General features: G+C 40.2%; 2 protein-coding genes across 2 annotated transcripts in view; one reads left to right on the plus strand and one right to left on the minus strand.

Moving 5' to 3' along the window:
* Positions 1-12,038, minus strand: part of LOC118321902 (ankyrin repeat domain-containing protein 13C) — a 36,021-nt gene extending 23,983 nt beyond the window's left edge. The window contains exons 1-3 of the mRNA XM_035653457.1: positions 11,321-12,038; positions 9,251-9,292; positions 1,806-1,910 (exon numbers count right to left, since the gene is read on the minus strand). Coding sequence (XP_035509350.1) covers positions 1,806-1,910; positions 9,251-9,292; positions 11,321-11,693 — 520 coding nt within the window. The 5' untranslated portion in view covers positions 11,694-12,038. The remainder of the gene's footprint in view (positions 1-1,805; positions 1,911-9,250; positions 9,293-11,320) is intronic.
* Positions 12,039-14,880: 2,842 nt separating this feature from the next.
* On the plus strand, positions 14,881-25,304 carry cth (cystathionase (cystathionine gamma-lyase)). Its single transcript, XM_035653424.1, has 12 exons — positions 14,881-15,156; positions 17,215-17,296; positions 17,657-17,752; positions 17,924-18,033; positions 18,377-18,511; positions 18,649-18,706; positions 19,148-19,225; positions 19,636-19,788; positions 20,769-20,890; positions 21,468-21,520; positions 21,868-22,006; positions 24,096-25,304. The coding sequence occupies exons 1-12, from the start codon at positions 14,971-14,973 to the stop codon at positions 24,111-24,113; spliced, it is 1,230 nt and encodes a 409-aa protein (XP_035509317.1). The 5' UTR covers positions 14,881-14,970; the 3' UTR covers positions 24,114-25,304.
* The last annotated feature ends 1,707 nt before the right edge of the window (positions 25,305-27,011 follow it).

Genomic DNA, 27,011 nt, shown 5'->3' on the forward strand with positions numbered 1-27,011 from the left:
AGTGTAAAGTTTCTGGGCAGGGCGTTTTGTACCTTTCTTATATCTAATAAGTGACAGAGATCCATTTTTCCTACATTCGCACCACTACTGATCTCAGCCTTTTTAATCGAAGCTTAAACCACTTTTTTTAATTAGCATTCAATTCTGAGGGCAGTACTGTCTCTTAGGTGTCCTCCTTCTGTCTGCTTACTTCTATGCATTTCTGGAAGGCTTTTAATGTCTGCAGCGCTGCACCACTACAGCACTTTTAATTGTATCTGTATGTTCTGTATGTGTTCTGTATTGTTTTATGGCTTTGTTGTAAAGCACTTTGGGTACCTTTCGGCTATTGTAAAGGGCTATACAAATAAACTTGATTTGATTTGATTTGATTTTTCCGAGCAAGATGAAGACGAATGAACCGGTGCACAATAACCGAGAACCGAGCGGTCCTCCGACGGCAGTATATAAATATATATAAATATAACTTCAGTCAGATATTTTCTGTAGTTTCCAAAATGTTTTCAACAGTATTCACACATCAGGCACAAACCTGCTGCTTTCTGCATACTGTCCAAGTTTTTCCAAAAGGGAAAAATGAGTGACAACATGTCATGAAGCTGAATGACACAGTGGTCTGCACAAGCTAGACGAGGTGAGGACCCGTCAGTGGCAGAGAAAAATGGTGTCACCGAGTTCATTAGAGGCTCCAGTCAATATAGACACTTATAAACCTGGTAGTGGCATTAGAGAGTTAATTAGAGGATGCAGTCAATGGAGACACTTAAAGCTTCCTCCCTGTATGAGCGCTCAGTGTTGGTGCCAAGTGGCAGCGGCTGCGCTATTTAGTCCTAACTCTTTCATTTTTGTTTAAGAAAGTCTGACATCATTCTGCCTGCCGTCACTGTAGCTGTGTTTGTCTCAATGTAATATTGTTGCATCAATATCTAACCATCATCTACAGACATCACTGTTTTTGTTACTTTGTCCTCTCTTATTGCCTTTATTTAACCTACACCTTAAATATAGTGTTCCAACGCCATGTACTTGTGATATGCCAAAATTAGTTCACAACACTGGCCCTTCAACATCTCAGTCGGGTTTTGTTTAATGTCGTAATTCAGTTTGACACATTCTTATTTAGTATCTCACCACTGCTACAGAGCACCACCACGCAGAGCGAAACCTACTGTCCCAAGAACCAGCATACCAAGAGCTTTAAAAAGATAAATGCACCTATCAAGTTAAAAAAACAAACAACTACAAGGGTAAAAGGGAAGGTGCATCCAGTATCCATAAAAACTAACTTACTGATTAGTTTCACTTACATGTCAGTGATATTTTGGTTACTAGTAAGAGTGGGTCAATTTGGAATAAATATAATTCTTAAAAAATATTTAAAACATTTTAAACTCAAGGTCTGAGCCACTGTGAACCGTGGGTAGAAAATGGGTAAGGCAGGGGCTTGAGCATAATCAGCCTATGAGGAGAGAGCGAAACATCTAATGAATTGCCTTTCATCGCAGCACAAAAGCCAGAGGGCCTTGAGGAATGTCCCCTCTTTCCGAGGGACAAAGGAGGCAGGCAGGCGTCATGGCCTCACTTGGAGGCAGCAGCGTGGAAGAATGTGCAGAGGCAACTGCTGATTTTCATCTGCTGATCGCACCTTCTCTCTCCCACGTCAATGTTTTCACACAGGAAAACCCAAACTGAAACTCTACTGAAGCCAAATTGATTTCTGTAAATAATGTCACTGACCACCATCCTCTCCGTATATAGCAGCAGGGCTGAAAGTACGTGTCAGTGTACTACAAACAGATACTTACTCATCTGTCTGTCTCCATAGCTAATGGCCTCAGCAAGGGGGCTCCATCCCTGAGCGTTCTTCACCTTCACTGGTGCATTGTGGGCCAGCAGCAGGTGGGCACACTCTGTTAAGAGGAACAAGAAGATGGTCAGATAGGTACTTGAATTATAACGTAAATAAACATAAATGTGTGTCAAACAGGTTAGGTGCTCCAATAACAAAAGATCTAGATTTTTTGGAATAAGCACAGGTTTGCTCTGGGATGGAGGGTTGGATGTGGGCTCATCCGGCATTAAAACCTGGAATATTACTGCAGTCAACTTATGTGTACTTTAAAAAGACATATGCAAACCTGTAAAAGGCAGTTCTGCTACAAACTGGCAACCGGTGAAGCTTCATCTGAAGCGACTTTTTGCTCTGACCACCTATTAAAATCCTGACTGCTGCTTTCTGCTTAAACAGGAGGTACTGGAGACGCTTTTAATGGTGAGGTGATACAATGATAAATGCAGCACCATTACTTTTGACTCCGCACCTAAACCTCAAAGTGAGATGATTTCTATGTAGGAAATTAGTTTTCTTTTAACTAGAGAGACAAAAATGTACAAAGAGAAACAGATGCAAAAAAGAAGTGGTGAGGTTATTTAGCAAAAATGGCATAAAGGACAAACCCAAATAGGTGAGTAAGCTCTAATGACTTCCTCATTAGTCTTTGTGATGTCCTGATGATACACATTAACAGCACATCAATACAAAATGTTAAGATATAAAGGAAAGAAAACTATGTCTGTTTGACATTTCAAAAACAAAAGATTCACTACATCCTGACATGACTAATAATTTGAGATTAACATTTCCCCACGAGCTCTTGTCATCACCTTTGATGTTGCTATAGTAACATTTACACACATTTAATTCATACCCAGAGCCCCCCATCAAACAGACAAATAAAAGCCCAAGAAAACTAATTTTAACTTCATGCCAACACTGTGCCCAGCTCTAATTTTAACTCATTTCCAAGAGAGGAAGCAACCGCCACACTTTTACTGGCTTTACTTTGTTCTTCTGTGCTACACGTCCCTGCACAAATGCTCATGCATGCTCACAAGATGATCAGTACATTTTGATAAACAAATCAATTTTCCTTGAATGCTATAAACATGTGTATTACAAAACTGATTTAATGGAACTAGAAATGCCTTACTGAGTGATTTGTTGGCGAAATGGTTAAAGTTATCACTATATTGACATGTATGATTTGAATGATTTCCAGTGATAAATGCCGTCTTCACTATTTCTACAGAGGACCGATAGAGAGCTTCGCCACATGGTGCAACCTGAAGCTCAATATCAGCTAAACTAATGAGCTTGTGGTGGACCACCAGAGGAACAGGAGGTTCGTCCACGCTGTCCTGGTTGTCATCCAGAGAGAGTAAGTGAAGTGGGTGGACTCCTATAAGTACCTCAGGTTTCAAACAATAAAAAACTGGACTGGACTCACAACATTCATGCACTTTATAAGAAAGGTACGGAGGCTGTGTATCTATTAGTGCATAAGTGAGTCAACATGGCCAAAAACATGTTTTCACTGTGACCTCACATCATCCTTGGCCTTTGACTTTTGACCCCTAAACTCTAATCAGTTCATCCTTGAGTCCAAGTGGACCTTGAAGAAATCCCCTCAAGGCGTTCCTGAGATATCTCGTTCGTGAGAATGGGACGTACGGACAACCCGAAAACATAATGCCTCCGGACACGTCTGTCCTCGGAGTGGAGGCATAAAAATAATCCTGGTTTTATAGAGGGACAGATTGTGTGTAGGATTGAGATGACAGCTGACCCATTAACCAAAGAGCCATATGGGGCCTAGAGTTACACAAGACTTAGCATCCAATTTTAAAATCCATATTGCTCTAAAATGAGGAAGGATTCTCAGGAAGAACATGTCAAACTTTGCGAAAATCATCCCCTGGTACAGTGCGGAGTAACCCTCCAAGCTGTTGTATTCCAACAATGGGAAAACAGCCAAAGAGCCTCATCCCATTTCTATGGCAAGATCAGCAGTAAGTGCAGTACAAAATCCCTTCACTCTCTGGGCAGTGTGTCAACAAACTACAGCTCGCCAAAAATGAAGCCTGTTGTTCTGGCTCAGCTGTCAGTTTTGTCGTGACATCATTCATTATAATGCTGGCGACTGTCTGTGCAGCTCCGTCTCAGCACTGGGCAGGAGCAGTCACAGTCCTGTGAGCAGCAAACCACTCAAATGCAAAGCAGAGGCTAACTGTTAACAGTCTGCTGCTGAGTGGATATGTATGGCTTTCACTTGATGGGGCAGGAACTTAGGCTTTATTACAGCTGTTTCACCAGCCTTTTCCATTTAGACTGACAAAAGCTGCACAGAAGCTCTCAATACATCCTCTTTCACTGTAAACCTTTGAGTCATCCCTATTAGTCATGTGGACAAATTCAAACTGGTTAGTGCCTTCAAGTTCAGACTTGTTCCCCTGCTAAACATCAGTATGAAAGCAATTAAAAATCCTGCCTCAAATAGCATACTCACATTGCCAACCTGGAGCACACAATCAGAAGTAACAACTTCTGCCTTTTGAAAAGAGAGCGTAACTCATAGCAACATTGTCACATAGTCTAAAATACCACATCACCCCTCTGATCTACATACTCACTATGTTTTATTCACGAGAAAGAGGCCAGGGCCTCATAAATTCTTTATGACAGAGAGGAATACATTTTGAAACTATTTCTAATTAAAACACATTATCCACACAACAAAGAGGAAGGTGGCTATCCCAAGAGAATAGTTGCAGGAGAAATAAAAAGCCGGGTTGTGACAGCACCTTTAGGCTATATATATATATATTTTTTTTTTTTTTACAAAAACACTTATAAGCAACACCACTGCTGTAATGTACAGCTTGCTGGAAGTGGAAGCATGGCAGAGAAAATCAAAATGAACAAAGACAGGCCAAGTCCTTGTGTTCACACTGGGGGAGAAGCTGAGGTTCAAAGACTTGGCTAATCTAAATTTGTTTCCTTATCAAATTTCTGATCAATTCTGCTCAACATGATCTGCATATTAAGTGCTGCATACTGTCCAAATGGTGACCACTTCAGAAAGATTGACTAATACAGGCCATATTGCACACTTTAATTAAATAAAGAAGCTGTGTTGGCACCAGAAAGGATGAATGTAGCTGCAGAGTGCCTCACAAAGAGCCTTACATCAGCAAAAAAAGCAAACCTCTGTGTTTATGCATTAGCCTCGATCTGTGCCTGGGCTCAGGGATGGAGAAGCTGATAACAGAGGTTGATGTCGAGAAAATAGAGGCTGCCAAGTGCTCCAGCGTTTGCTTTCTGACGTAAGCCTCACATTCCCGCGGGCCTTTGACCTATATATCACCCCGCTAAATCCAATGATTGTGTAATAATAACGACAACATTTAGCAGATATAGATACATAACCATATAGAGAGAACAGGCGGGCTATGTGTTTGGACCTGTTAGCTTCTGGTCTGGCTTCAGCCTTTCAGGTAGAAGGAGAAAACTGTCTGGCTTTGGCGATTATACGAAAAATATATAGCAAGCCATAGTACGTGGACGTTCAAGATCTGTCTTGGATTTTCAGTTTCAACTTGTTTTATAGTGTGAAACATTTAGGACGATCTATTGGCAGAAATGGAATATTTAAGGTTTTCATTAGCGTTTAATCACCTGAAAATTAGATTAATTATGTTTTTGTGGCCTCAGAATGAGACGTTTTTATCTAAACACCGCGGGTCGCCTTCCACCGAGGCTTCCACATGTTGAACCACCATGTTTCTACACATATTTTATTTATTAACATAAAATGGCAAAGAACAGCAGCAAATCCTAACATTTGAGAAGCTAAAACCACAGAACATTTAATCTATTATTAAATTAGTTGCTGATTGCGGTGTCCTGGTAGGCTAGGAGTAAAGGTACCAACCAGGAATTGCAACCTGGTTTGTGTCCAGGTGGTGCCATGTTGCTAGTCATTCCCTGTCCCTCCATCCCTTTATTTCCATCTCTCTATTGCCAGCTAACCAAAAAAGGGATACAGTTTTTAAAAATGCTGTTTTCTGTCTATCAACCAATTAATAAATAGAGTTGTTTCAGCTCTGTAACATATAATAGAGTTATAATATAATGCAATATAAATATGGTTCTTTTGAGTCAGACTTTTATTTGCTGTCTGATTCGATACACAGTCGTGAAAGTATTGATAAAAGGAAGTCTCCCTGCAGCTTTCTGGGTTGATTGCATGTGCAGCAGCTGTACGGAGGTCCTGCTCGAGTCACATCCAACTCAAACAGAGGAATGAGGGAGGCAGGGCCGGATGGAGAAATAAAGTGCTAATCTAATGCGTCACTACGTGCACTGGCTACAGATGGGGCAGTTGTTAAGAGGCTCTGTGGGCTGTTAAAATCCCCCCCACCATCACCACCCATTCAGACCCAGGCTGAGTACATCTATAAAATGGCTTTTTTGCTCACTTCCTCACCATCGATCACACACTCAGCAAACCGAATCAAACAGGAGCTGAAGGAAGACATTGTCGCAGTCTCTGAGGCAGAACTGAGGCTCTTTCACCTGGTTTACTTTGCAGATTGACCGAAACCAATACTGTGTCTTCTTCTTAATGAATGATGATGTTGATGTACATAATGAGACTAATATCATCTCTCGATTTAGGGGGCTGCTCTTTTTTTTTTAGTGGCGATCTGTTTAAAATCAAAGACGACTGCCACATTGGCTCCAAACACTCACTGGGTTGTTATCTTGTACCTTTGCGTCCACTTCAAGTTTCCCGAGAATGCATATGGGACACATTGCAAATAATGACTGAGATAGGGACCTGAAGTGTATTTATTGAATAGAAATCCACTGTAGTACATTCATTTACACCATTCATTTCAGAGTTGTTTTAATATTTACTAACGTGAAGCGCTCAAACTTAAGAAGGTCCCGTTGGGGACAATAAAAACAGCAGAAATAGAAAAATGTTTCATTATAAATGATAATAATTGATTGTTAGGTGGTTAAATTTGAAAAATGTGAGATGACACTTGCATGAGCTCCACGCATACACACAAAATCAATCAAAGACAGTCAATGTTGCCAACTTTGTAACTCTCCTGTAAGGTTTAGCATCTTTTCAGACTGTCTTAGTGACTTTATTTCTAAAAAACGACTGTCGACAACTTTAGTGACTTATTCAGACAATTAGAGAAAAGTGAGAAATATGTTCATATATTATATTGTAATTCATTCCCATGCATGCTGCTCAAATGCTTAGAGTAATCGCAGTCGATTGCAGTAACAACTCTAAAAACGTACAGTCCCTCTCCTCTTGTGCTGTGTGTAGGCAGTCAGTAGGTGTGGCGTGTGGGGCGCTGCTGACCTCTCTCACTTCTCTATGGATCTCTGGGTTAGGATGTTCCTATTAGCCTATATGTAAACAGCAACTTTGAGCTTGTAAATATTTATATGGTTAGTTACCTAGTCCTACTTTTCAATTAGTAGATCAATTGATTAGTTTAAAACTATATTGAACATTTTGAAGCTAAAAACGCCAACATTTCTCTCCTTACAGCTTCTCTAATATTGAATTAATGTTAATGTTTTATTTGGGTTGTGGAGTGTTTGGTCAGAACCGTTAGCTTGGGCTACGAGTAATTGTAATGGGTATTTTTGAGTATTTTCCAACATTTTATGCTCATGTACTAATGATTAACTGAGAAAATAACTGGCAGATTAATCAATGATGAAAATAGCTTTTAGTTGCAGCAGCTGTATACAATTGCCCTGAAGATTTTTGAAAACCTTGAGAGAAAAAGTGCCTGTAACAGCAACAGGGACAGCTTGATAAATGTTTTCCTAAAGGACAAAATAAGTGTGGATAAAGAATATGTGGTGCCCAGTTCAACATGTGCACACTATAGTGCAGGCATTTCTTTTTGGACAAATATTAATTTAACCTTGCACCTGAAGTAGTGTATTTAACGCTCCTTTCTTACTATTTCATTTCTTAGCAGTGGCAGAACCAAAAATGTGAACACCGTTGTGCTCTTTTTTTGGCTGTTGGTAACAAAAATGGTTTCTCTTCTTCTTATACAAGGTATTTTTCACAAAAGGGGAGCCTTGTCCTCTCCATCCCAACAGACCAGCCACACCCAGACTATGATCTCATCCTGTAGCCTTCAGCCTGTCTGGCCTGAGCATCCCTGGAGGACAGGCTAGCAGCTCAGGCAAGAGATAGGCAACCTCATTTGCACAATCAATTCCATAGCGTCCCGTTCGCCACTACACTCCGGCACTCCGCTTTCTGAATTACCAATAGGCAGTGGCAGGGCCTTCACTCCAACGGCAGGAATTGAGCTCTGCGAATGTGAAATCAATTGAAACCCATGCTCAAATGACAGACACTAAACAAATGGGAATGTGCTTTACACGTAACCCTATGCTTGAATTGTTCAGTGCAAAAAAAGGGGATTAATTTTTCAATAGCATGTTCTGAAGTCTCCTTGTGAAATCAAATGTAAGCATAGACTCACAAAGGGGCAGTGCATTAATATTTTATGCTCATGCTTTCAGTCCAGCTGAAAACAAAATCATGTAAAGGTTTGTACTAAGCTGTGTTTTCTTTGTTCTGATTATTTTTCTAGGATGCGTTACATAAAAACACAACTTGTAATTTTTTTTTTACTTCCACTGTCCTTTGGGAAAATACACATTGCTTTAATATCTGTTTGAAACGTGCCAAAAAACTGCATCATTTGGGACCATTTTTTTCTCACAACTGATTCATTCTCAACTGAAAAATAGGATAACGACTAAGTAACCTCTTCAGCACAAGACGCACAAGAAGAAAAACGAATAACAACACACTGAACCCATTGAAAATGCTCTCTTATCTGAAATTATTATCCCCTTTGCCAGCTTAAAACTATTAGTCTCTGAGCCGGCGGTGGAACATCAATCAGAACAAGAGCCTGTAGCCACTGAGACGATCGTATTTCTTGCAGTGTCATCATTATCTAATCCCCACAGATTAAATGGTTCTAATATTCTCTATAAATGTAGTAAACAGAAGAGAAGACATGTGCATAACAAAAGAAAGAAAATAGTTTGCTTGCTCAATCCGGTTTTTCACCAGGCAAAGATCCATAAACACAACCTTTTTATTCATGCATGAGCATCTTGCCGTCTGGGATTTGTGTGGTGATCTGTGACAAATGTCTGGTGGTGCTTAGCCAAACAAATGCTCACACAAAGACTGGAAAATAAACTTAAAAACACACACAAATAAATGGAAACACAAACAAAAGACATGCATACCCGCAGAGGGATTCGTTTAGAAAGCCACACGGACGGAGAGAAACAAAAATAAAGGCACGTGGACGTGCATCTTTAAACATTACTCACCTTTTTGCCCCATCATGACAGCGAGATGTAACGGTGTGTTTCCTATAGGAAGAGAAAAAAAAACTGAATTTATCTCTGGCTTTGATAAGCACAATAAGAGAGTCTGTGACAAGCAGCATGCCTCTAGGACTGTCACACTCAGGGTCAATTAAATGTTTAAATTGGGTGGCAGTATCCACTAAATTCCAAATGATATGGTAAGTATATGCCTATTGTGTGTCCTCCCACCATGACAGGCAATATTACAGTCTATTAACCTACTTCAACCCTGAAATAAGCCGCACTTAACAGACATGGCTTGTTAACAGACACAGAGTAAATACTGAATGGTGAAATTTGAGTCAGGTGTGGAAAAGCACAGGTTTTCTTCCCAAGGATGTGAAATGTGCCTCATAAGCATTGGAAAATCCCCCAAGAGGAAGCCGAAGTGCCCCGTCAGCTCCCTCAAGCTTCTCTTCCAGGGGAAGAGCGGTGGGCAAGCATCCAGAGCCAAAGAGGGCCCGTCTTGTAGAAGTCCTGGATCAGCTACAGCAGTGATAAACTGCATAGGTAGGGCAGTGGCACAACTAAGGTTACGTTCTGTTGCAGGCCTGTGGTTACAGACTGCAACAACCACACCTGGAGTTCAAGTGTCCTTGGGTAAGACAATGAACCCTTATACCTGCTCAGCTACTGTAAACAGCACTGAAACGACCCGCTCAACCGAATCACTAAATACTTCCTCCCTTCTCTCGCCACGGAGATACTTTTCTCGTCTGAAGTTTGGAGATATTCATCTTGGAGATCTTGGAGATTTCATAATCCAGATCTTACTGTTAACAGATGTCATTGGGACTATTTCTTCCATAAAACGTATGACAAACGTAGTGCTGGAATGATTAGTCAATTAACTGATTACACTACTCGTCAATTTTGAGAATGAACAGACCTTTGTAAGTCATTCGTCAATGATAAACTTTAAAAACAATAAATGGTTCCAGCTCTTTGTGAGGGCTTTTCACTGTTAATAAAATTGGAAATTTAATATATTTAATGTAGTTAGACAGACAAACAACTTAATGACTTAATTCCTTATTATTCTATTGAGATTTTATAACAGACGAACTCCCAAAAACTGATCAACTGCAACCCCATTAGACAGGACAGCTGAAAACACCGGAGCATAACTTACACAGCTACTGGTTCACGTATAACCATTAACTGTACTGTACATCAGACTTGCTGTACATGGCTAATGTTCGGCCCCAATGGGAAGATCAATAATACAGCTTCATTTCCTCGTTCTTATCCTACTTTAATCAACACTGACTGATATTAATGCATGACGTGACAGCCGGTGGAAACTAAACTAATGTGACTGCTGCCACTGAGCCATACCAACCCTCAACACGACAGGCACAAAGAAACAGAACGAACCTTTTGAAAAATACAGGCTCAAGTTCCAAAACAACACCAGAGGCTAAACGCCCCGTCCTGACACCTCGCTGCACCGTGTCAGGGCTTTTGATTTGAAGAAGAACCACATTCCAGTGCTGACACTGAGCACAAGCACACAGCCATCTTTTGTCCCTGCACGTGAACCGGAACAAACTAATCTCGTCCTTTTTCTGTCAGTCCAGGGGAGGGTTTCTCTTTGGAAACCGTGGCGTTATCTGAGCAGACTTTGCCCTGCAGAAGAGGTGCTCCCAAAGAATTCCTGAACACCTACTCTCTCTTGGCTGTGGACCAACTTCTAATAAGCAATTAACCAAAGAGTTGGCTTATCTGAGAAGGGTTTTTTTTGTTTTTGGTTACTAGTTCTTGTAATTGTGAATCTTAATACACACTGCTCTGTAAACTTGGATGGATGTGAAACTGTAGGGCAGTGGATTCAAACTATTCCTCGTTCTTTAGGGATGAGTTGTCCAGGGCCTCGGCAGGGAGAAGCCTCGCCTACTTCCAGTGCTGCTGGAGACTAAATGGGCCTATTGGCTACAACTAAGCCGCACTGGACCTTGAAATTGGTAGATCATGATGGGTCTCTAGGATCCTGCCTTCGGGGCTAAGAGAAAGGGCGGCTGGTAGACTCACCATGGACGTCTTTCTGGGCGATATTCTGCGTCCGTATGAGAGAAGACAGGCGTCGGACATCTCCTTTAAACACACACTCATGCACCGGAAAGTCCTGCCCGGTTCGGATAATGGGGTTCTTGTTATTATCATCGATGACATCCGACGTGGACAGTGTGTTGGTGTTCGCATTGATCTGCGACTGCTGGTTCTGCTGTGTGGACGAGGACTTGATTAACTTGTGGTTGCTGAAGATTTTACTCGCTCTGCTCTTGTTGCTCGTCCTGGAGGCGGTGAACGTCCCGGTCGCTGCCTCCTCGTCCGGCTCCAGTAAATCCTCGTCCTTGCTCGGCCTCTGATCCTTGCGCAGGGAGCGGATCTTCTCTCCGGTCATTTTCTAAACAGTTGTCGCTAACGGAGCCGAGGGAGTCGTCGCTGACGATGACCCTCCGGGCGAACTGATGCGGTTCTCCAGTTGGGAGTCTTCACGTAAACACTGTAAACTGCACAACATGAAAACACTTACTCCGCCACCGGACGGGCAACAAACAAAAACACCGTTTGTTCGGGGACGAAGGAGTAGACGCTTCCGTTCACCGGTTCACTATGAAAACAAACAGTTCGCTCTCCTCCTGTCGCCCAAAACTGTCGCTGCTTGCTGCACAACATAAGCGGCTCCCGTTGACTAGGACGGAAGATTCGGCGGAATGTCTTCCGCCTCGAAGTATCGCGAGAGTTCAAGGAAGGTTACTAACGGTCACTTCCTAATCCCGTCAGTCATCCACACATATAAATATAGGTTATAATATATGTGTTACATGCTTTGAATACACAGCACATAATAGTGGAAAGTAACACAGTAAAGGCTTATTTACTCATGTACTGTATTTAATAATTTGACCTACTCATTTCACAGCTATAGCAACCAGAAAGTGACTTTTCTGGTCATGATTTTACATACTTATTGATCATTTTATAAGGTATTATACAGATATTATTCCACCCAATAGTATATAAAAACAGATACATTTAGATCCACCTCAGACAGTTGCGCTGCAACAACAACAACAACAATAATAATAATACATTTCAGAGGGCAATAATGTATTTTTACTGAAGTACAATTTTAATGCAGAAATTCACATTGTAGTATTGCTACTGTTATTAGTATTTTTAAAAGGATCTGAACGCTTCTTCCACTACTGATAGTTTATAAACAGGCTATGGGTTGGCAATGGTGGAAGAAGTTTTGCTTCACTAAAAGTACATACATATCATCAACACTTAAAACTTAAAGTACTTGTTATGCAGAAAATGCCTCTGTGTTATTGTAGATTACGTTATTGAATTGTTAATGCTACTAACAGATAAATGTTAGTAACATTTCATTGTTGTAATTGAATGAGGTGCAGCTTATCTAAACTATTCTATATTGTGGGGTTAGAGTTCATATTCTAATTATTCACTTATATTAAAGTTCAAATATCACGCTGTAAAAGTACTCCATTACCAATACAATTCCTAGATATATAATAGAACTTAAATAAAAGTGCATTCATCCAAATGTAAGTATCAAAATGTGAATTCCAGTTGTAAGATAAATGTTGTAAAAAGTGGGTAAAAAATTTAGAAAATTTAAATGTAAAGTAACATAAAATGAAAATACGCAAGTGAATAAGTATTTACTCAAGTAGCTTATAAGTACATTACTCAAATAAATACTTATGAGTTACTTTCCATCACGGTTAACAGTATACTTTATTGTAAGGTATCTTTCTACTGCCACTACTTCAACTACAACTACCAATGTTAAAGTCTTGAGTGTTTCAACCTCAACTTTATGAGCTGAAGCCTACTGACAATAAATATTATTATTATTATTATTATTATAGAATATTTTCCTCTCTCACGTTCACGTTTAAGAGCAGAACACTCAATACATTGCACCAGTGCCCGAAGAACATATAATAAAAGATACAAGTTCAATTTACATTTTGTTTATAAAATGTAACAAAGCTGACACAAGTAGCAGCCCCAGACACAAAAAGGGATAGTTTTTGGTCCTCTAGTTGACTTTTTTCCCCCTAAAAACCCAATAACATCTACAATCCAAGTCTACAATGCTTGAAATCAGTCCCACAAGAGACAGCAAGATAATAAGATGCAATCAAACAGAATTTCTGTTAAAATTTTATGTTGTCGAAACATTCAAGTGTTTTTTTTTCTCATAGAAGAGTGATCTGCTGATACATTTATCACATTTGTATCATTTACACAACATTTGCATTTGCTGATGTGTCCATGCTGTCAAGACTCTACAAGAGTGTATGCAGATACAAAATATAAAGTATTTCTTGTTTTTCTGCTGCTCTTTTAATCATCCTCAATCCAGCACCTTTGTACAGTATGCAATAGTATGTAGCTCCACAACAAATGCAGTGTATTGCTCAGGCATTATTATTGTAGAGTGCATGTTCAGCACATTTTAGAGGTTGAAGTGAGTGTTTGTTTTTGTTTCAGTCTCTATACTAACTTTTATTGAGGTTCTTTATTATTTATGGCTTTTGTATTTGTTTTCTTATCTACCTCACTGAATGTTTTTGTCTCGTGATTTATGTGACTTTGCTTTTGCTCTGTCTATCTAGGACTCAGTGACACTCGCGGGGATCAAACGTATTACCTGGAGCATCAATGACGCCACGACCTTTAGTTCAGACAGGGTGAAGCTGAACAGACAGACAGCGGTGATATCAGAGTCAATACAGAGCACTTCCTCCCCCTATGGCTCAAGAATGGAAATGCAGCTAAACGCTCAGTTGCGTGTGCCACGAGGAACAAGAAATACACAACATTCAAAGTATCATTTCAAACAACACTTATGGCGTTATAGTATAATATCCTGAGTGTTGTATGGGGTTAGATTGTGTTCCTTCTTTATAATTACTTCAAAGGGATTTTCGACTTTAAAGATCTGCATTAATTTCTTCACGACATGGATAAAAATGTGATTGTCATTCTGGGATCTATTTCTTTCTTGCCTGTATGACACCAGGGGTCACTCATACTCATCCAGTTAATTTCTCAAAGCCTTTGTTTGAGATGTTGCACTCTCAAGCACTTTGTGTAACTGGTAGCCTTTCACTTGTGTTGTAATCGATTTTTGTATATATATTTTAGGGGTTTGATTCGGTTATCCCCTTTTTTATTTGTCTTTGTTTTCACTTGTTTGTACACATCTAGGTTTATCTGTAGGCTAACTTGTTCTTATCGACTCTTGTTATCGCATTAAGACACGTTTAAAAACAATATATATATAAAAAACAGTATTACATTTAATTTAAACTAACTTGGTGAAGTAAAGCTGTAATAAATGAGACATAAACGAGTGTAAAACTGTGACCCTCCCTGACTCAAACAACAGGAAACGTTACATCAGTACATACACACACGGAACGCAAACAACGTGCGTGATCACGTGGGTTCGACGCCCCTGCGCAGCAACCAATCAGCGCCGTCCTCCGCTTGTTGATGGGCGCTGATTGGCTCTCGGGGACGAGCGCAGCGGGGACAAGCGTTAAATGGCTTTGCCCCTTCACCATCCAGCGGTAATGCATACTCATCCTCCGCTCGCAGTTTAGTCCGCCGTCGGGGGAGGAAACGCGCACTGTGTCATGGAGCAGAACCACAGACGAGAGGAGCAGAGCGACCTGTTCGCCGGCTTCAGCACGGCTTTCAAATCGTTCGCCACTGAGGCGATTCACGTCGGACAGGAGCCGGAACAATGGAAATCAATGGCTGTAGTGCCGCCGATTTCTCTCTCTACCACGTTCAAGCAGAGCGGACCAGGAAACCACGCCGTAAGTATAACCCGATATGTCTGGGTTATTTAAGGCGGGGGTTGAGGAGGGCTTTGATGGACAAGATCCGGTGGGTGAAGGAGAACCTCACACACGAGGGCTTGAGTGGGTTATAAATGAATAGCCCATTAATAGCTGTAGTTTTTGTTTGAGGATATTTGAGTCATATAAACATGTTAGTACATCTAAACTCTCTTCTACATGTCTTTAAGAATATATGTTTTATATATTTATAAGATAATTGATACAATATGAATCCCTCTGTTTCCCTGTGGATGGATGGAAATCACATAACAACACATCATAAAGAGGAATTTAACAATAGGGAACCTTGTGTCATCTGCATACAGGGACATTTTTGTTAGCATAGCCCAGTTTCAAGCCCTTTCAGCTCCCATTATGGCCATTATAAATACACAGGGTGACTATGGGCATCCATGTTTTACCCATCAGAAAACAATGAACTTAAACTTAACTATAACAAAAACTAGGTCCATAGTCCAAATCTATTCTCTTCCTGGTAATGCTCTATACATGATCAAAAGTATTCATTGGAATTACACATATAAGTATTGTTAATAACTATACAGAGATTGCATATTCAGTTATGTAAAATACTGGACTGTAATACATCTCTCTTATAAGTGAGTGACGGACCGTGTACATGTCATACACCTGTATTACCTGTCTGCTTCCTCCATTCAAAAGTATGTTTTTCTCCCTTTTTGTGTTGTGTGAAGTTGGCCCCTGAGGCCTTGTCTGGGAATCCAGACTAAAACCAACCTGCGTGGGATAAAAATAAAGGTTTTTTTCTTCCCCCTTATCACTGTCTCTCTGTAGTTTTAACAGGGCAGCTGGCATTTTTCCAGAAAACAAGGTCTTTTACTACTTGTCTTTTATCTCTGTCAAAAATGATATTGTAGGTTAGTCATGAATTGGCTTACAGATCACAAGTTTGGAAGTGTCACCGTTTCTAGCTCACACAGATAGGACACCTCATAAAATGAATGATTGAAAGCAGAGGCCATTTAGGGTTTCTCATTTCTATTTGTCGCTCCAAGGCACAGTCCATTTACGAGAGGAATGAACGTTCTTTCATGTTTTCCCGGTTTTAAGACTAATCTTGAGGCATATGTACAGAATTAAGAGCTAAAACTGCATCCTCACTTAAATCAACTCAAACTAAAAAGAAATATCCCACTGCACCGCTCACACTGATCTCCTGACCCCTTGACCTTGTTTTGTAGATTGTCCCTGGTATGCTTGGCCACTGAGTCACACAATATTCATACAAAGCTCACAATTCCTCTGTATCACAAGTTGTAGAAAGTTTGGATTAGCTATTTTACCTTTCCAGTGGCTGCTTTTTGTTTTAAATGGGGAAATATCCAAACCAGAGTAATCTAGAGTAACGTTAAGCTTATCTACCATCTGCTTTACTACGGCATATTTACAGATGGCGTTTTTCGCACAGAGACGGCTACACTAACCCTCTGTTCAAGGCCATTCAAGCTTCATGTATGACTGACGGCAATAACAACCCCCAGTGTTCATATAGTTTATTAAATCATATGTCTTTGTTTCAATGTTGTGTGTTTTAAGTGTACATCCTTGTTGCAAAACAGCGAGCTCATATAACAGTTCCACATTCCATGGTGAAGCATTAAATTACTGGGCAAGGTTGTCTTTTCTCCCCTTTTACTGCTTATTTTTAACAGACATTTATTTAGTCTCTTACTACACAATCAATGGTTTGTAAATGGTGGTTCTCACAGTTTTCAGTCTTCTGTTCACACCCACTTATTATCAGATTATCCAACAAAAGACAGACCCTGGTCAGAAAGTGGCAAGCCAATACAGGTACGGATGGTGCGTTAAACCCTGCTGGGCCGCCATCCAGCTGTGTTTTTAAAGGGTTCTAGTCCTGTTGGGCATAAAACCTAAAACATATAATTGCACACTTGTGTTTCGGCAATCTGCATGTAAAAACACTACTTCCCTTTGTAGTTTGAGCACAGTATATTATTATTAATGCTTTATAACCATGTTTTTATTCAGGGTTTTGAATACAGCCGGAGTGGAAACCCTACAAGAAACTGTCTTGAGAAGGCTGTGGCTGCTTTGGATGGAGCAAAGTATTGTGAGTATTACACTGTTGTAAGTACACCATTACAGCAGACACACTACTCTCTCAGCTTTATATATATATATTAGCACCTTTCATAAAAACATGCAGCCGGAAACAGACAAAAAGTAAAAACAACAGTGAATAGAAATGTAAGAATTATAGCAATAAAACGATATGATACAAAAAAATTAAATCCAATAAAATGAATGAAGACATAATCACAGCGGGCATATTCCACAGAGACAGGAAGTATTTAACAAATTAGATCATCTGTCATAATAGATGAAATGTGTGCAACCTGCAGCCTCTGTTTCCTCTTAACATGAAAAGGATTTTTGTGGTCTCGATAACTTTTGTGCTTTTCGCCCGCAGGCCTTGCTCTCGCCTCGGGGCTGGCGGCCACGGTGACCATCACGCACATGCTGAAAGCCGGCGATGGAATTGTCTGCATGGATGACGTGTACGGAGGTGAGACACGACCGTTTGTAACTTGCACAATTGTGTAGGAAATGATGCAACATTACTCACTTGTAGAAAATGGCTGTCGGCCTGAAAGTCGAAGCGCACTGCGAGCGTATTTTGAACCACAAGTGTGTATTTTTAGAGGCGTTAACATGGTTTCACTTTCTCAACGGCAAGGCACAAACCGCTACTTCCAAAGGATTGCCACTGAACTTGGTCTGGAGGTGTCTTTTGCTGACTGTACAAAACCAGAAAAGCTGAAGGCTGCTCTGAAAGCCAACACTAAAGTAAGTCAAAGGATGATACTGTGAGAATAAAGTGCTTTTGTAGTTGGGTTTGATCATTTTAGGTACATAATGAAAAGACCTCATTAAAGCTCCTGTTTCAAGTCTGATTTTGCTCGCCTGTTGCATAATTAGGTGTGTCATTTAGGCAAACTTGAAGCTGTCATTGTGAATCAGCACATTGTGCAAGGATTGTGTAAGGATTGTGTAAGGATTGTTACTGGTTTTCATGGTACATTCACCGGTAGATGAGTTGTCTCTCTAGTGGAGTCAGTGTGTGTGTGTGTTCGCCACCTCACCCTCCCAAACACGCTGCTATAATGCAATCGTCTCTTTCTCTGTGTAGCTGGTGTGGATCGAGACGCCCACCAACCCCACCATGAAGGTTGTTGACATCAAGGCCTGTTCTGAGTTGGTCCACGAACACAGCAAAGACATAGTGGTGGTTGTGGACAACACCTTCATGTCTGCCTATTTCCAGGTGAGAAGCGACAGACGTGAACTTCATGCCCCTTTGAGTTTGAAAAGGCACTTAACAGTTTCCTGCAATCAAATTCCAGTTCATGTGGATACATGTCACTGATTAACTCATGTTTGTCTTGTACACTTGCTCCTTAGCGCCCCTTGGCTTTGGGAGCTGATATCTGCATGTATTCAGCCACCAAATACATGAACGGTAGGTTATAAGCTTTTTCCCATTTTACCAACATGATCATTTTATTCAAATTTGATGCAAAAAATGTCAAACATACTTCAGTGTATTGGGGTCAATGTTGAGAACAGGTGAGACCAGTTTTGTCCGTCAGCTTATGTGTCAATATGAAGAATGTGGAGGATCTGTAGTCTGTAATTTTCACCACATCATTATCAGAGGTTTTAGGACACCGAAATGGTCGAGCTTGAGCTTTCCCAGTATTTTTATCAAACATTTATTTTGCAAGGAAAACCTAACTTTATACATAGACAGTCAGGCAAAGCAAAAACATGCACACATGATTTAATCTACCCGATCTAATAATAACAACTTACAACATTGTTATATTGTGTTTATATTCTTGTCTTTTATTCTTGTCTTTTATTCCAACTTGTCTTTTATTCCTGCCTTTTAATTTGACAGGTCACAGTGATGTGGTAATGGGTCTGGTCTCTGTGAACCGGGACGATCTCTACGAGCGACTAAAGTTTCTGCAAAATGGTGAGTAGAAAGTATAAATTAATAACACATTTAGTGAGTTGCTGCTTAAATAAACTTGATCAGATATATAAAACAAAAGAATCAATTGACAGAATGTTACCAGTTGATTTGAGGATACAGATCTCAGAAAGTGAACAGTTCTAGTAGCATATATTCGCCTGATGTCCGGCTCTGCCACACTCAGTATTTGGAGGACTGGTTACTTCAACCTGACCTACATTCACTCATTAAACAACCAAAACATGCTCCTGAGGCCAAAGTTCAGAACCAATTAAAAACCTTTTCAGAAGGAAGTATTTATTTATGCTTGTGTTGTTTGCCTGATCTGGGTTTTTGGGAGGTTTTGTGACCTCTTTGTTGTTGTTGTTGTTTTGTCTTTTTTACTCCATGTGAACCTGCCTTGCTTTCAGCACTGGGTGGCGTACCGTCTCCCTTTGACTGCTTCCTGTGCAACCGAGGACTGAAGACGCTACACCTGCGGATGGAGCGGCACTTCCAGAACGCCATGGCTGCTGCCAAGTTTCTGGAGGCTGATCCGAGGGTGGAGCGCGTCATCTTCCCAGGTAACAGTGTAGCAACATGAACATTACACGTTTGATATATAACCCTTATTATACACCACTCATATCATACCAGCATGTTGTCAAGACAAGCCTTTCCTCACTCCACTGCCAGGTTGTATAACTGTTTGGTACACACAAGCACACATTACCTTTTCATTTCATGGTTTGTGTCAATGTAACAAGACAATGTTTACCATACATAGGCTTTACTTTACCTTGGCTTTACGCCGAGGTATATTACTGGCGACCCATTTCAGCATTTTGTATTAATATTTTTGTTATCTGTCCGAGAGAATAGACGCCATCCGCGATCAATTAACCAATGGACCCCCCGTGCCTCGCTCTCCCTTCCTGCTATTTCACAGTGATTTATTACAATCTTTTCATATAACAGATTTAATTGGTATCTTGGGATTTGATTTGAAAAAGTGTCAGCATAACAGTAATGCCTTGTTTGCATTCAAACAAACTGGGGCTCATGAGCAAAAGTCTTCTCACAAGCACGCAGATAAGAAGCATTAAACATGTGGTCTCTCAGCTCAGCATAAATGATTCATTAGCAAACTTCTCTCTAATTTTGCTCATACCAGCAAAAAACACATGAAGAAAATCTTTGTATGCAATCGTTGCTAATTATTCACAGCTGCTGGCTCTCAGATGGTAAACAGCCCATCTCCTTACACTCATGTATTTGGTTGTTACCACAGCCTCCGATTACATCTGCAGCTGAACGTCTATTTGAACAGCAGTGAACCAAAGGTGTGCACACTCCAGGGTTAGAATACACTAAATGTGCCTGTTTAAACACTATTTAAAGAAGAATGTATGTCCATACATGTATGTTTGTTGTTTGAGTTGTTAGTATTCAAACCCACACACTGTCTATGAACGGGCACACCTCTACTTGGCCGTGGTCTAGTGAAGTAAAAACATCCTGTAATCACCATCCGACAGTTCACGTTTTCTCCCTCTCGATGTAGGCCTGCCCTCTCACCCCCAGCATGATGTGATGAAGAGACAGTGCACCGGATGTCCGGGGATGATCACCTTCTACATTAAGGGGAAACTCGAGCATGCCACCACCTTCCTCAGTAACCTCAAAGTAATTTGGCATTTGGATTTGATCTGTTCAATTTTGTGTTTTGCAAGTATGTAATGTTGAGAATTAAGACTGGAGAGAGACTGGTAGAGTTATTGTAGTTTTGTATTTTTCATTATTTTTTATTTTTATTATTTTCAGTTCAATTTAGTTTCAGTTAGTTTCCAGAGTGGGTTTGTTTAGTTTTTATTGTTTAAACATTACGTTACGTTTTTAGAGTTTTAGTTCTTTTTCTTTTATTATAATATTTTTTATATGTGGGATATTTTGTCTTTAATGATTTAAGAAGTTCAGAATAGGTATTACAACACGCACACATTGGCTTCAAGTCATATAGACATCTCACTCTCAATAAAGATATGCACCAATGCCTCCTCATGTTTGACCACACACACAACTAGTATTAGTTTTAGTTTTAGTTTTAGTTAACTATAATAACCTTGGACTATAGGGGCTTTGGGGACTAATAGACAACAACATACACCACACCACATACATACCATAACTACTTAATTTTTACACATTATTTATGTCCTGCACTATATTTCACTTCATGTCCTCTGTTGTCTTCTTATTTCAGATGTTTGCGATAGCTGAGAGTCTTGGTGGTTATGAAAGTTTAGCAGAACATCCGTAAGTATCCCTGCCAAATTGTACTTAACAGTATTATAAATAAATTATTTTGATATACAACTGTACCAAAACCTCAGACTGTGTTTTTTATTTTTGTGTTTATGACAGAAATAGTAGCACAGTTCAATAAGTATAACAGAGACTTCCACTCCCTGTAATCTAAGATGTAATGTAACAAGCAGCACCACAAGGGGGCAGCAGAGATCAAGAAACAAATCCCTATCAGAAAGATTTTAATTGACTTTACTGACATTATGAAGTCTATATCTCCTAATTTGTTAAAACAGCAGGATGTTTTTCTGTATATGGCTCATATGTCAGTGGCCTTGTTGTCTATCATAATTTAGGGCAATTATGACTCATGCATCAGTGCCAGAAAAAGAGAGGAGTGTCCTTGGGATCAGTGACACACTGATCCGACTCTCTGTGGGACTGGAGGATGAGGCCGACATCATTGAAGACCTGGAGCAAGCACTGGCTGCTGCTGTAAGTAACATCCACAAGACACAGCTGTACTTGAGTGCAGAACTTTGCCGTGTAGGTTTGTGGTCGTGGACTGCATTTTAACATGAATTGGTGCTATTGAAACTTAATTTGAAAACTGCACAGGTCATCAGAAAGTATATGATCACCATTTTTTTAATTTTTATTTAATGCCCCACAGTCTCTCTACTCCACTGCCACTCACCTTACATGCCAAGTTTTACCTTTTGAATTCTGTAAAGGAGATCCAGATGCCACACATGTGACAAGCTAATGATTAATCAGTGGATAAAAGCACTCGTGCCTCTGTTTACTTAACAAGTACAAGGTTATATCTAATCTCAGAGCTTTTTGGGACGTCATGTGAGTCACAACCTGTACTTGTTTGTAATTATATATTTTTTTAAGCTACTGGTGCATTCAGGTTTCCAGGGAATATTTTTCAGAAAAAAGGGTCAATGATCTAACATCCAAGAGACTGGACTGTTGAAACCAAGCAAGCTGCCACTTGTTTACTCTGAAGGCGCATTTCCAAGCACACAAAAAAACTATATATTTGACCGTCTGTCAAAATGAAGACAAATCTAGCCTGGAGAAGAAGTGGCAATTATCTTGGGAACATTTAGGGAGAGCCAGGCCAGGAAGAGTTGCAGACCAGGATTGAGTTAGGTATGCTGTGGTTGCACGCTGTGCACTTTGTAGAGAACTGTGGCGTATCCACCCATCCCATAAACCCACTCTCCCTTGCTGCACAACCAGATCCATCATGCAATGTTTCTGCATCTGTGTGCTGCAGTCTGGGGACAAGTCCCCATCAGTTCAGTTTACCGGGGATATTTCTCCATTTGCTCTTGCTCAGCAAATCCCCAACAGTTTATAGTGTTTATATGTTCACTTTCCTTTGTGTTAGCCTGTTGAGGTATGGAAAAAATTTTTATGGATTCTCAAAAACCATCACTTCTTAAAAATAGAAATTGAAGTTGATTTAAGAGCTGCATTCTTTTAGTCCGTATTTCTGCTCTGGAAACATTTCAAAGTATTTCTACTCAGCAGATCAACAGATGGCTCACCAGAAGCACTGCAGTGTTCCCAGAATCCACTTTCAAGTTCATTGCTCGGCTTCTCACCTCTGTGCACTGCTGTGCACCATTGCCTCTCAGATCTGGCTTGGCCCATCCAGGCATCTGCATTTTTTTTTTATCACCCCCCCCCTCTCTCTCTCTCGGCTGGTGTCAACAACATCTAAGACTTCTTTCTTTCTGCCTTGACGACTGAGGATATTATATTATTTTCATCAAACAACTCCAGTGTGGAGGGTTTTTAGATGTGTATTTGATATAAATAGATGAATTAAGAGGGAAAAAGCAGAAACTAATGAAACGGCTAGAATGCAAAAGCTCAATCAATTTGGCACGTTTATTACATGAAAACTGTATTACCTCACTTCTAGTGTGCTGGTTTTGAATGATCCACCTCTAATTCCCACCTACCAACTGCATTACCATCAGCAGGGTTATGTGAGTTTCCTAAACCCAATTTTTTTTGCCACCTCATGCAGCTGCACGGAGGCCTGCACCTCCTCTCCTCGGGATTCAGATAATGTCTCTGAATCCCTCTGCTGCCCATCTGTAGCAAATGGAAATTAAATAGAGACAAATATCTCTAATGACTGTCTGTGGGCCCAGGAAGAGGCACCTATGATGGGTGAAGCGTTTAATTGGATGGGATGGCAGGTCAGATTGGGGCGTGCAGTTACATTTCCGGTCAAGTGTCCTCATCTAGGGTTAGTTTAGCATCACAAACTTGGCTGTTGGTTAATTATTTGGAACTCTTTAGTGGTTTGGTGCCATTTGTAGCTTAGTAGTTGTAAAATCGTGGCTCTGTGGTGTTTTATTGACCAGGTTTCTTTGCGGTGGGCCCTCTGCTAATCTGTTTTTGACTTGCCTTTATCCAAGACATTTTGGTATCCCGCCTCAGCTCATGCTGTAGCATATTATGAACTGTAGACTCATGTCTGTCTGCTTTTTCCTTGATGTGAACTGTACCGAGTATTGATTTCACTTGTCATCACTTTCCTGTTCTCTTTTAATAGCATCCAAAGATGAAGTGAAATGTCTTCAGGGCGTCATCAAGGCTGAGGTTGGGATGAAGACCGGAGGTACCTGAAGTTATAAATCACACGCAGTACCTCAGTTCAGCGCACAAAACCGCAGAGATTCACCTATCAGGGAACAACTTATACTTATACAAATACAAATCATAATATCTGTGAATAATTCTCACAATTGTTACATGAGAATCTTTTTGATGCCTATTTTACTAGAACATCAGTTGTAATCTTATTTATCTTATGCAGGTTTTGCTTTGTTTTTATGTTTGTATGTTTTGTTTTAATTTAGTTTTGTTTGGAGGGCTTTAAAAGGGGCGTAACCCAATCCAGTGAAGAAGACTGATGGAGGAAAAACACCAAACAAATGACCTTCTGTAGTTAGCTGTAAAACCTGTTTACTTCAGGCTGCATCCCGGTTTTGATACACAGAACAGTCTCCAAATGGAAAGTTTTATACCACCGCCCCTCAGTACATCTACAGCTGTAATCTATATTAATCATTTCTTAATTCTAACTGGTGTAGTTTGCTCTGCAAAAGATCTAGAAGTGAATTAATGATTTCTAATTAGACTAACTAGACTCAAACAGACAAGAGCTAATGCCGCCACCTACTGTCCAAAAGTCACATTTCCTTTTCTTCTTCCATTCAGAAATGATGAATAGCAATGTGTGTATGTGGTTGCAGAAGAAAAAACTGGATACGAGTTTTGTTTGATAAGAACTTGATACTATGCTTCATCAAGTGTATGCCTTGTAGTAGGGGAAAAAAAGGAGCGGAGAGGAGAGGAACCCTATTGTTCAAGTTTTAGACTAATCAGGATATTTTCCAAAAAATTAGGGAGTATTTGGTACACTCATGCCTCATTTGGAGCAGCATTTCCTAGCAATGACGATGTTTTTACAGTAACAACTAAAGGCTGTTTATTGGAGTATTTTTCAGAATAACATTTGATGTGTGTTCTTGAATTTAAATCAAAGCATTTGTGTCAATGTCTCCCAGGTCAGGACCCGAATTGTGTTTTTTTTCTGTGCAGAGAAAACGGTTTCACGTGGGCACTCCCTCCTTCTGCCCCCCTTTAGTTACACATCACATCACTGCTCCAGCATACTCCTCCTCGAGTGGGACAGACCACTCAAGATCAATGTCATTTATGTAACCGACAAATCCATTAAAATCAGTTTGCAGTAGAAGTCTCTGTCTCTCACTTCCTCTCAACCGTCCCGCTGTACAAACATGAGCAGTGTAATTGCGAGTTCAGCATCAGTAACTATAGCGAGTCGATACGCCACATCCAATTCAGCCTGTATAGTGGTGAGCTGCACACTGAGGTTTTAGCTGATGGATCAAATGAGCTTGTTGCCGTCCTAATGACCAAAACAGTCAATAACATTTCCACAAGGAGACTTAAGGGTTTCATTCTATCTAGAAGACCAGTTATCATCTTTAAAGCTTTTGGTTCACTGGAACTTTAATTTCCCGTCACCTACGACCATGTAATGGATTTTACACCTCTGAGGAGCTTCTGAAATCAGCAACCGCCAACACTGCCTCAGAGGATTTCATGAAACCTGACACATTCAGTTAGATTGTATAGATTCGGGGGAAGTGGAGGTCTAAATGGAAGGGGCGGGGGAGGCGGCTCCGCATTAAAAATGCTACTGAGGTGTTTGAAATTCAGCTCTCAACGCTCCCAGTGACTCATGGTGTGATCAGACTTTTCAGAAACATCTTTCAGTGCAGGTTTTCAGCATCTGTCAGGTCAGCCAGGGCCTTTTTTTGGAGAACACATCTCCTACAGATGAGTCCCAAACAGGCATATAAAGATTTCATATCATGACTATCATGGCCAAAATAATTCACAATATTATCTCAATCATGAAATTTTGCTTAAAACAGCTTAAAATTGCACTAAAACATAATACAACCACTTTACCTTACATTAAGTTACAAGTGTTGAACAAATTGTTTTAATTACACCTCATCTTCCTGTCATTCTTTAGTTGGGATCCATAGTTTTTCCATACATCCGGTGGAGGTTCGCTTTTCGCCATGCTGACAAGCTTTAGATTTTGTAAAGAAAAATATGGGTTACCCGTTTGTGGCAATATAAAATAAATCCGGAAATCACAAAATAAAAGGGCTAGACAGCTTTCAAGTCACTTGTGAGGATATTCATGATTATCCCGATTACAGAAACTTAGCACAATCAGTGTTTTTATGACAATCTGTGCTAAAATATAATGTATAATGGATATTATGTCACATCCCTATTCCCAAATATGGACAAAAGTCTCTGACAACCTAATAAGTGAAAGCATGAGAGGCAATGTGTGCTATCACCAGTTTAAACAACAAAATATGGGTCAAAAGTCTTCACTATAAACATAAAGTGGCTGTTGTGACTCCTAATGCGTGGTTTCTGCCTGTTGTATCACAGATAAATAGAAACCACCCACTTGCAATGACCGGAGGCCGTCTGTACTCCATCACATCTGGAGTCATAGATGACATTAATGTACGCAAATTAGAAGATAAGAGGTTTTTATGCTGTGTCAGTGACTGCGCAAAAAAAAAAAAAAAAACGTTTTGATTTCCCAGAAATCCTGTGAACATCAACAGGCAAACATATTTGTGTGACAAGTTTTGGCAGTGTGTGAGACAGTATATTACCAAAGAGATGAGAGAGTCCATCTTCCACTGGATAACGCATTCTGGCAGACCGTTTAGAGTTTTCATTTCGAAAAAAAGACGGCTATACCTAACGCCAGAATTCAACTCTTAACAAAGGAACAAAATCTTCTGGTGTTATGTTTCAGACTATTTCTTGGCCAGGTGCAGAGGTTGCCAGGCTGTCATTTTGTATGCATTAAAAAAACAGATTCATTAGTGAGCTTTAG

Source organism: Morone saxatilis, unplaced genomic scaffold (genome assembly GCF_004916995.1).
Source record: "Morone saxatilis isolate NCDOM2014 unplaced genomic scaffold, NCSU_SB_2.0 Contig12, whole genome shotgun sequence".
Lineage (NCBI taxonomy): Eukaryota > Metazoa > Chordata > Actinopteri > Moronidae > Morone > Morone saxatilis.

Bases quoted from the DNA above. Each gene is read 5' to 3' on its own strand.
- cth (XM_035653424.1), top strand. From the start codon at position 14,971: ATGGAGCAGAACCACAGACGAGAGGAGCAGAGCGACCTGTTCGCCGGC. The intron at 17,297-17,656 runs GTGAGTATTACA...TTTCGCCCGCAG, and splicing joins TTTGGATGGAGCAAAGTATT to GCCTTGCTCTCGCCTCGGGG. The intron at 21,521-21,867 runs GTAAGTATCCCT...ATCATAATTTAG, and splicing joins GAAAGTTTAGCAGAACATCC to GGCAATTATGACTCATGCAT.